Genomic DNA, 11,283 nt, shown 5'->3' on the forward strand with positions numbered 1-11,283 from the left:
TTTCTATTTTTATCTAATGGTGCCCAGCGGGATAATAATTAGCTATGCTACATGCTAAAACTAGCCTTCCCCTGTATGAATTACGAATTTCACTAGTTTACAGCTGTTAATTATATTTTCAACCTAATCTAGAAAAGCGTATTGATTTACTATGTGAAAAAATTTAAGAAGGTAAAAATACCTTTTGTTGACTTTGTGAGTTTTGCATTGATGATCGTGAGCCGAACATCAGTGGAAGAACCTCTCAAACTTCTTTCTTTCTTCTTCCGTTCCTCTTAACCCCGCGTCTTAAGGTATTTATACTAGTGATTATGAAAATCCCCCACCTGAGCTGTGGATCTCTGCAATTCGTCCATGGGCCCCTAGGCTACAGCTCTGATCAGTGCTCTCCTTTTTCAACCTGTATGTTTAGGTAGATTGATTTGGCTTGATGTTTACAATAGTGTCATACTCTTTCCATTTCCTGATGATGGATTGAACAGTGCTTGTGAGATGTTCAAAGTTTGGGAAATCTTTTTATAGCTTAAGCCTGCTTTAAAGTCCACAACTTAATTCTAGACCTGTCTGATGTGTTCCTTTGACTTCATGATGCTGTTTGTGCCTCAATTTTCAATTAGCCAACCTCTAAAGCAGGGGTCTCAAACTCCAGTCCTCGAGGGCCGCAGTCCTGCAACTTTTAGATGTGCCTCTGCTGCACCACACCTGAATAGAATAATTAGGTCATTAGCAAGGCTGGGACAACTGATCTACACAAGGAGGAGGTAATTAAGCCATTTCATTCCAGTGTTTTGTACCTGTGGCACATCTAAAAACTGCAGGACTGCAGCCCTCGAGGACTGGAGTTTGAGACCCAAGGTCTAAAGCCATCACAGAGCAGCTGTGTTTGTACTGTGATTAAACTACACACAAGTGAGCAGTCATCAGGCAACTTCTGAAGGCAATTAGTTGCATTCAGAGAAAAGGGGGTAAATACTTTTGTACAGCACACTGTTCAGTTTTTTATTTGTCAAAACATGTTCTGAATCATATATAATTTTCTTTCTACTTCACAATTGTATACCACTTTGTGTTGGTCTTTCACATTAAATTCCAATGAAATGTATACAAGTGTATGGTTGTATTGTGACAAAAAATAGAAAAGTTCAATAGATATGAATCTGTATTTTACAATTTATATAAAATGTCTCAAATGTTTGGCAGAAAGCAACTTATTGTACAACTGTAATTATGTTTTTTTTGTTTGTTTTTTTCTTTTACAGTTGTAATCTAGAGTCTAGTGAAAGAAACCAACATGCAAGGGTGTGGTTATCTACAAACATGGCTTTTGATGGCCTTTTGTGTGGTCATATTCATGTTCAGACAGGCCTTTTAAAAAGAAAAAGTAAAGCCAATTACCCTTTCAGTCAGTTTGTCATAAGCACTTTCTCTTCCTCATTATATAAATATGTTGTTTTAGTTCCATGTTTCTTTTCTTAGTAATGTAGTGGTATTGAACTGTATCTATTTCCTCCCACAGAGAAGATAAGATTTCAGGCTGAAAGTGAGCTACAAGAAGTTGCTGAAGCACAAAGTAACACAGTTTATCGCTACATTTTCATGCTGGAGGACACACATACTTGTTTTGCATACAGTTAGAGCTCTGAAAGACCAAGGATTCAGAGTCGAGTCAACGTTCTCTTGGAGACATTGTAGGAAATGCTAACAATAAAAAGCAACTCCTGTAACTGGACAATCCCAAATTTATTATTAAAACATTTTGAGTAGTACACATGTTATCATATTTATATTTATCATGAAATATTTCTATTCTTCCAACATTTAATTCACAAAAAATATAAGACTGGGTAACAATGGGTATTTCTTATACAGTAATAGATGTTATTTTTATTTTTCTAACTTCTTATTCTCTAATAGACTTTATTTTGATTTACATTTACTGTACTTTATGTAATATTTACAGTATTTCAGCTTTCAGCCACAGTTTGAAATACCATGGAATAATTAGAATTTGCATCAAAGCATTTCTGATTCTGGATCTATTTTTTTGCAATGAAGAAAATCTGACACATCCTATGTAGAAAGGTAACAAATGACACTGGCATGAAAGCAATACAAAAAGGGCAATGACAAGCTAAGCTGTATTTTGTTGTCCATTATTTATTGGACAACAAAATACTATGTAATGATTGGAAGAGCTCATACACTTGGTTACAAATTGTTTTGTTTGAAGGTGATATTTGCTTTAGTTTCATATTTGAAATGTTTCGGGTTTACAGTCTTTTGGAAACAAAATGTGCCACTTTGAATGTCACTGTATAGGCCGGTCTGTTAACCGTTTTGAAAATGTGGAGTTGCAGCTGACTACAATCAAGAAAAAACATAACAAATGTACATTTTATTTAACTAGCGCTTTTCTTAACACTCAAAGATGCTTTGCAGAAACAAAGTTGGTGACTTTACAATGTCACCATTGTAAAGTCCCATTTCAGAAAGCAGTGTTAACAAGCCCTGAGTAAACTTACCCAGATCTGTGATACTCCGGATTTTCAGTTTCTGAACAGGACATATCAATTTGGTCACTGAATCACCAGTTGTAACAGCTGTAACTGTGTCGTGTCTCTTTAAGACAGCCTAAGTTATTGCTGTCACACATATGTGCCACTACTCCCGTTTACAATTCGGGAGACTCGTGCTGCCGATGGATGGATGGACTGAGACGGACCTTTATACTCCCTAACTCTTAGTAACATTATGGGTTATTTGGACTCTGCTTTTTTGATATTTGATTATGAGCAGCCTTAATTATCTTTGGACTTATAGAGGAACAATCTAGAGTCAGCAAACAGCTTAAGTAATTACAGCTAGGAACTAGGAAAAGGAAAAGTCTTACAATCTAAAAAAAAACTTTCTCCTTCCACATGTCGATGTTCTCCTGGCAAGGCACTGAAGCCCCAAGTTGGCCATCGACCTGAGTCTCACTGTACGAATGTGTGTGCTTGTGAGTTGACTATGTGAATGTGGCTCTAGCCTAAAGCTCTTTGAGTGGTAAACTCAGTCCATTTAGAATTCTCATATGAATATGAAGAGTATTTCCATGAAGTCATTCATTCCTGGATATGTATTCTTGTTAATAGAAATTGATTGTTCACAATCAATCTGTGCACCTGTTTTAGTTGAACATGTGCACAGCATCTGACAGTAATCTAAATTACTGTCAGGCCCTTTCTTGAGTCTCCTCAAGTGATCAAATGATAATTGTAAAAAAGGTCCACCTCCTCTCCCTGTTAGCCACTTATAATACATATTGTGGAGGAATATCCACTAGACAATTATCATGAGAAAAATCTGATTTACCTGTCAGTTAAGATTGTGGCTTCACTGTATTTGCTCCTGTTACTTAGACCATGCCCTTCCTCTGAGACCAGGGCTTAGTCCAGAACTTCAATTTGCATGTCAAAAGCTACTTGAATGAGAAGCTCCCCGGATACTCAGTACCTGACATGCAAATCCATTGGAGGACCGGTTAAAATGGCGGATATGCACAGTCATCACAGGTGTATGACTGTCTACACAGAAAGTCTCCTGCAACAGCCTCCCACACCCACCACTGCCATTCTCTCTCCACCATTCTGTCCGGAGAGAATGCAAATTTTTCCTGTGATTTTACTGGGATGTTTCACTTGCAGATTGTCTAGGAATAAAACTGTAGTTGTGAAGGGGGGTATATATGTTAGTGAGTAACAGATCTCATCAGCTATTTCAATTTTCAACATCAGAGTGTACATTTTAAGAACAAACAAAAGAAAGAAATGCCAAGATCTTTTCTTGTGAAGAAAAAGCGCAGTGCCTGCGGTGCATGGCAATGGAAAGAACCAGAACAGCATCAATGGAAAGAGGACAATACTATACGTAAGATGCATATATTTTTGTTCTGATTTTATTGCAGTATGGATTTAACTTGGCTCAGCTGTTTAATTCTAAACAAATGTTTTCTTAAATCTTATTTTTCAGTGACAGAAAATACTATGGAGAAGATAATATTCAATCATGACATCCAACAGCCCCGCACAGGGAATCACTTAGAACAGATTGCAGGAAGTGGGACAACAGTGGAAATTAGAGTCCCAGTATCTTCCACAGAATCAGGGGACCAAGGATCAGAAATCAGAAGCTGGTCAAAAATGGGGCCTTTCGGTTTTCCAGCCACATTAGGTTCCATCAGCAGAGCAAAGGTATTGTCAGTTTTATTGTTTAAACCAACTTTTCTTTTTACCTTCACTGTGTTAAGAATGTTGTCCTAACTAGCAACAAATTGAATAAAAACCTTTTGTCATTGGAAAAACATGAATGCACATTAAGAGAGAAAGAAATTTGAATATATCAAAAAAGTTTTTTGACATCCAAGTCAAATTTAAATGTGACAAAGGAACCAATCCCCAATTTAGCACTCTTGTAGGTAAGGACAAACTACAACATTTATCAAGTTGTTATCAAGATTCAACTGAAATGTGTCAGATTCAGATTCATTTACAAGCTCAGTTACATCAACTAAATCACCAGTTCAATGTGATGCTTTATACAAAAAAACTAACTTTATTTTAGCACATTAACTGATCAAACCTCGGTTCATGTAAATTAAAAAGCCTGTGCTGTTATTTACATAAAAGATGGTCAGAGGAAAACAGGCTCATGCCAGCAAGCTGGAGAATTCTCATTTACATGCAAAACCAGCAGAGTAAGGTTTTGGCTTTGAGCATTAGGAGTTCCGTTTTTTATTCTTACAAAACTTGAAAGTGTGTAAGAAAGAGGTCCAATTCATTATGACAGTGTATAACTTTTAACACTATGTAGCAGCCAGCAGCACTACAACACTTTTTAGATTTAATTCAGTGCAACTAGGAAGAAGAAAACACTGAAAACCAACATGCTGCATCTACTAAGTGCTTTTAATTTACAGCACAAAATTGACATGGTCAGAAAAAATTGATGATACAGTGACTTGACTAGTAATTAAGTTGTCAGTAAATCTGGAAACCACTGGCATTTACATACCAAGCTCATATTTACTTAGAAGCTTAATGACTCTCCCAGAGAATGTACCATGCAGATAAATAAAGTGTTAAATAAACTCCACAGCTGTTTAATATCATGCTAAACAGAGACAAATACAAGGTAATGCTAAGAGAAGGTTGGGAGAGGCAGCAAAAGACCTAAGACTGTGGCAGAATTTTATAACTCAGTAGAACTGCCACCTTTTGCCATGCAGCCAGCACTACAGGGGAGATCAAAGTATTCTCTGTTCATGTTGTATAATGAACAACATTATACAAAGTCCAGACATACAGTACATCCAAGTGAGAATCTTTGGAAAGACTTGAAACATTACTGGTGGTCACAGTTGCTCTCTCACAAATCTGGATGTGAACTTGTATGGCTTTTTTTCCTACTTAACAATGTATAGGCCTATCATAAAATTAGTTTAGATACAACCTGTAATCTGACTAAATTCAAATTTGTCAGGTTACTAAAACTTTGCAGGGTTTCCCCCAGAAAACTTGCTAAGCCCAGTGGTCGGGGCATGGAGGCGGTCCACCGGGGTTTTGTATTTAAAAGATGTTATGTTGACAGGAAATGTAAAAATATTCCTCGGTAATTATATGTTATGGGAAAACAGTGAAATGCTATTTAAACCCACAACTATAGAGTCTTAAAAACAACAAATAAAAAAAATACAATTAAAATGAATATCAATTATTTGAACTTCTGTTTAATCCAAATTAGGTCAGTGACTCCATGAGGCCCCCAGGGCTTCAGGGGCCCATAAATGCTAATATTTTAACACAGATCACGGATATATAAATGTAACATTTGTTTATTGAGAATATCAATGCTGCTAAATTTGATATGAACATAAACTAAAAGATTTTAAATCGTTTAACATTTAAATGCAAGATTTTAAGGAGCTTGCAAGTTTACTTTGTAAAAGTTCAAAGAACAATATTCATAGTTAGATTATTTTGTTATGACAGCTACAATCTGATGCTATGAGTTTAATCTTTGAGTTTGAGGTCTGTTTGTTCACAAATACAAATTAGTAAACTGCAATTATAACTTATTGCTTTTTAGGTTGGCCAATTAAACTACTGCCCCTCTCATAGATTTCACTAAATCTAACAAAGAAGCTGTTAGAGATGTTGATGTTTTTAGAAGCAAGAAGGGCCCCTAAGTTAAATTTTGCTCAAGGTCTCAAACAGCCTTGGACAGGTGTTCTTTCTAAATACATCAACTATAAACCTATCTTCTATAAATCCATCTTTAATGAATAAATCTGCTCCGCCAGTGAAACGCTCAGAGAACAGAGACCCTTGCAATCACTGTACAGTAAAGCTCAATGGAATATAGTTCCAATTCTTCATAACAGGAAATGAATCCTGTAAAATTCTGTAATCAACTTTCTTAAATTAGTGTTTCTCTTGCAGGCCCGCCCTCGCAGTACGCCTGTTTCGGGTGATTTTGGGTGCTCACTGTGCCACAAAATCTTTCCCCTGCAGCGCATGTTGACACGCCACCTCAAATGCCACAGTCTTGTAAAGAGACACCCCTGTCGATTCTGTGGCAAAGGATTCAATGACACCTTTGACCTCAAGAGGCACATGCGAACTCACACAGGTTAGAGATGTCAATTGCTTATATAAAAATAATTTATATTCTCTTCACACAGAATGAGAAAATATGTAGGAAAGTAATAGAACATATGGTTCATTGTCTGGAGTTCACAGCTTCAAATAACAATGGAACAGAAGACCAATTAAAGAAAAAAGTTATATTAAAACATCCAGATTTTGTAACATTTGTTGTATTGGTCAATTTTCCTTTTTGTGATGAAGTGAAAGGGATGAAGCTTGAACAAATGCTGATTAATTTAATCCTTGCTCAATGCAGTTTTAGTTTTTTAACTTCAGCCTTTGCTCACCTCTCCTCATCAAAGGGAGGAGTTTGTGTGTAACATAAAATTCTTGGGCATCCACATCACCTCTGACCTGTCTTGGTCACACAACATGTCTTTTCTGGAGAAGAAGGACCAACAAAGACTCTTCTTCTTCAGGAAAGTGCTGAACTCTACCCTCAGCTGCTTAGAAACTTTTACAGAGTTGTAATTGAGAACATCCTCTGCCTCAGTATGACTTTGTGATATTGCAGCTTGCAATATGGAGCTGATGCTGCGGAGTCTGCTACATTCGGTAAATGTTAGCAGACTGCAAAGGAAGGCCAGTCGTATTGGTGCTGATTCCACACTAGACGCAAAATCTTTATACAGCTGCCATCTAGGAAATGAAGAAGGCATATAAAGACCACAACCAGCCAGCTGAGGGAGAGGTTTTGAGCGAATTCAGGTGTGCTGGACAGGGGATGGAGGAAAAGTTGCAAGCCTGGAACTCGTTAAATCTGGACACTGTTCTAAGTTAACTAAGATGTAACTTTTTTCCCCTGTGGTTGACAAGATAAAATCACATTATTGGAATTCTATATCAATATGTCTATCTGACCTTTTGGGGGGGAAATTCACAAGTTAATTTTGTGAATAGGTTATGCACAAACTACATTTGAATATCAAGGTCAAGAAAGTACTTTTTCAAATTATTACAGCCTTTTTTTTCTGGATTATATCCTGTAGTCCTCTATGACATGGAATCTGTTCATTGATGGTTATGTTTCTAGGAATCATTGTACTATCTTCTATAGTCCACAGTGTTTATTGATAAACCTCAGATTCAGGAGAAATATTTTATGACCTAATGTAACACTCACGATGTATTTACAGTTAATAGAACAGACAATAAGACCAGTTTTAGGTTCGGCTACGGGAGTAGAGAAATGTATAGGTGTATTAATGACCACAGACTAGAAAAAAAATTGAAACTGCCGGCTTATTATTGGTTGAAAAGAAAGGAAACAACACTATTACAAACAGTTGACATACATTTAAAACAAAATTAATTCAAAAATAGTTTTCCTGTTTCTTTCAGAATATTTGATTTAATCCCTGTTTGAAATTAAACCTAATGTTAGGTATTAAAGGATACTATTTATTTAAACCTAGGTTACAGTTCTATTTAAGTTCAAGTTGATACTATTAATCTTTTTAATTTGAAGTTTGTTTGTTTTTAATATTTTAAAATCTAATTTAGTTATTTAGTGTTCTTTTTAAGAAGTTAAGGTTTTTTTAATTTCCTGTTTTAACCAATTCTTGTTTCTATTATAACCCAACAGACAATTTTACATTCCACACACTAACAATGGATAATGAATGTGGTTCGAGAAAAGAAAAACAATAAAACACAACAGAAACAATCCAGCAAAAGACCAAATAACTTGTGCTTCAAATCAATGTCTTTTCTCTCTGATGATCCTGAAGGGTTAATCCCGTTTCTCTGACTCCACTCTTCAGCTGCAAACATGGGCAGGTCATACCAGTTTGGATGATACACGATGTCCAGCAGAGGGCGTAGCTCCTGCTAGACAGCGGTTAAAGGCGCCTTGGGTTACGGCTCGCCATCTTGTTTCTCACTCAGAGAATCCAACTCAGCAATTGACTCGGAATTTCCCGGTTCAATTTTCCAGCAGAACCTTAAAGGCCTGGTTTAGTAACCAACAAAGCATAACAAAAGTTCTTTTAACTTTGCTTTGTACTGAATAAAGTAATATGCTCGCCGATTTGGCGGCTGAACATCGTGTGTGGGGGTGTGTGTGTGTGTGTGCTTCACCCACACCAGCTCATCCGTTACTTCCACGGTTTTTAACATAAAACATAAATGCGCTACTTTAGCTTTCTGTTTCAATTAAGTAAAATTATCTTACAAATAACATCCTTCACAGAAAATAAAATACACTTTTTAATTCACCAAGTGTGTGAACGCAGTCAGTTAAAAAAATGCGGAAAGCTCCTCCTCCAAAAATGGAAAAAGGTTTCCAGACAGCAGGTAGACTTTTTAATCGTCGATTTTCTCTTATCTCTGTCTCTTTCACAGCACAACTCTTCTCGCTTCTTCGCTCTCTCTGCTTCTTCTTCAAGCGCCAGAGAACGTAGCAACCCGGTTGGCTGGAGCTAGTCACATGGGCTACACATCAATGTGATCCTTCAGAATAAGAGATTTTTCTCACACTTTTAGCTGCAGAACGGAAAATAAATCTCTGTTTTATACGGTTTTAAATAAAATAAAATATAATAACATAAAATACAGCATTTATGTCTGTAATTATTATTTTTAAAAATATTTTTTTACTATTTTAAGACCTATTTATTTATTTACTATTTATGCATTTTTAAACTATTTTTATGAAAGGTCTTATATTTATTGAGGGCTATGTTAACCTGGGTTACACTAACTTACTGCCAAAATGTAACTGGTTGAGAAAAGATTAAAGAACAACCACAGGTGATAGTACTACTACTTTTTATTCTTTATTCTCCTCCCTTCTGCAGGTATCCGTCCCTACAAATGTGAGCTGTGTGAGAAAGCTTTCACACAACGTTGCTCTCTGGAGTCCCATATGAGAAAGATTCACGGTGTTCACCAGCACTATGCCTACCGGCAAAGACGCTCTAAGATCTTTGTATGTGAGGACTGTGGCTATACCTCAAGTCGGCCTGATGAGTACTTCCTTCATGTGAGGCAACATCATCCAACCAGTCCTGCGCTCCGTCGCTACTATCGCCGACACGCCCATGAGAACAGCTCACTTTCATCAGCAAATTCTAAACTCAACCCTTATCTCTTGTACTCAGCCCAAACATACTATATGTAGAGTTCATTGTATTTCTTGAGTCATGTGAAAACCAATGTTTAAGCTGAATTTATTACAAGGTATTTCACTGCCATTCATTAAGAAATACTGGATTGGATTAAATGTTTCATTGTGCAGCATTTAGAAAATCTATGTCCTCTAATATTGAACAATCTTTGGTGTTAACAATCATGCTATGCTTTGAGTAGATATTTTCTGTAAAGAATTTTTAAAAAAAGATGTCCTACAAATACGAATTATTTTACTCAGTTATAAATCTTTTCTTTCTTGAACAAATAGTTTAAGGTATTTGAGGATAAACCGAACCTTATCTTCCCCTGCTGATAATCTAAACAATAAAGTAAAAAATCACGAGCAAAGTCAATTAAGTACTAGATAACTATTGATATACAAAGGTAAGGTATAGATTAGTGGTGTGTAGTAACACATGTGTTTTATGTACTTACATTGGTAACAAATATGGTAAATACATTTTGTAACAACATTGTACTAATTGTCCTTTATTGCTGTTCTGATGTTCTGCAAATTATTTACTGTTATTAAATTTATGGACAAGTTATTTTACTTATAGTGCTAAAATCTATTGTTTTCACTACTAATTGTTAAAACTTAAGCTTTACACAGTTCATATTATTGATGAAATGTATAACTTTAAGTATAACTTAAAGATCTCAGAAATTTATGTTAAATATCACCTGAAGTGATATTAGTAATTTGATATTAGTAGGGTTCTATCACTGAGAACCCTCATTTGGGATCCCAGTGATAGAGCTGGCCATATTGAAAGGCTATCAGTTCTCAAAGCAGCTTCCTGAGTTCAGTTCCCGGCTCTGGGTCATGGACATTACCAAGCTCCGCCCACAACCGACCCATGAGACCGCAAGTCTCACAAACAAAACCTCGCTGCGCGTTGTTTCTATGTAAACATGACTCAATTAGTGCATCATTTCTACCGGATTTTCACAATATATCAGATACTACAATGGACAGAGGAACTAACAAGTTCATGTCATCATCTGGGAGGAGGTTACTGGTTTCTTAGTCACAAGCTGGTTGCAAACCTGAGGCCAGCAGGTGTCAGTCAGTTATGGTAGATCTGAAATTTGGTTTGATGACGTCAATATGAGAAGCTACAGACTGATAGGAGGAACCAAAGAGCTCTGTAAAGGTAAAGGCAAATCTTCTGAAGCTGGGATATAATTATTTTAATTTCACATAATTACCGCGGTAGAAGCCATTTGTTTGTTAAAATTTTATGAAATATATTTGTTCTATTTGATGTTTGTTGTGAATGACGTAAACTCACAAACGAACGAGGTAATTAGTCCAACGTTTAGAAACTACAGCGGCTGTAATTGCGCCACAGCAAAGGGAAACAAAGGTAAAATAACCCGAGCAGGTGATCGACTCAAAACCACTCCTACCTTTTTACTCTCTCTCTTTGTAGTTTAAGCACACCTGTTACCGTGGCAACCG

The 11,283-nt window shown here is 36.4% G+C and overlaps 1 protein-coding gene across 1 annotated transcript; it reads left to right on the forward strand.

The window, feature by feature from the left end:
* The first annotated feature begins 3,444 nt into the window (after window positions 1–3,444).
* On the forward strand, window positions 3,445–10,366 carry LOC116728019 (putative transcription factor ovo-like protein 3). Its single transcript, XM_032575736.1, has 4 exons — window positions 3,445–3,909; window positions 4,012–4,232; window positions 6,480–6,669; window positions 9,485–10,366. The coding sequence occupies exons 1-4, from the start codon at window positions 3,810–3,812 to the stop codon at window positions 9,805–9,807; spliced, it is 834 nt and encodes a 277-aa protein (XP_032431627.1). The 5' UTR covers window positions 3,445–3,809; the 3' UTR covers window positions 9,808–10,366.
* Window positions 10,367–11,283: the final 917 nt, after the last annotated feature.

The sequence above is a fragment of the Xiphophorus hellerii genome, chromosome 11, assembly GCF_003331165.1.
Source record: "Xiphophorus hellerii strain 12219 chromosome 11, Xiphophorus_hellerii-4.1, whole genome shotgun sequence".
NCBI lineage: Eukaryota > Metazoa > Chordata > Actinopteri > Cyprinodontiformes > Poeciliidae > Xiphophorus > Xiphophorus hellerii.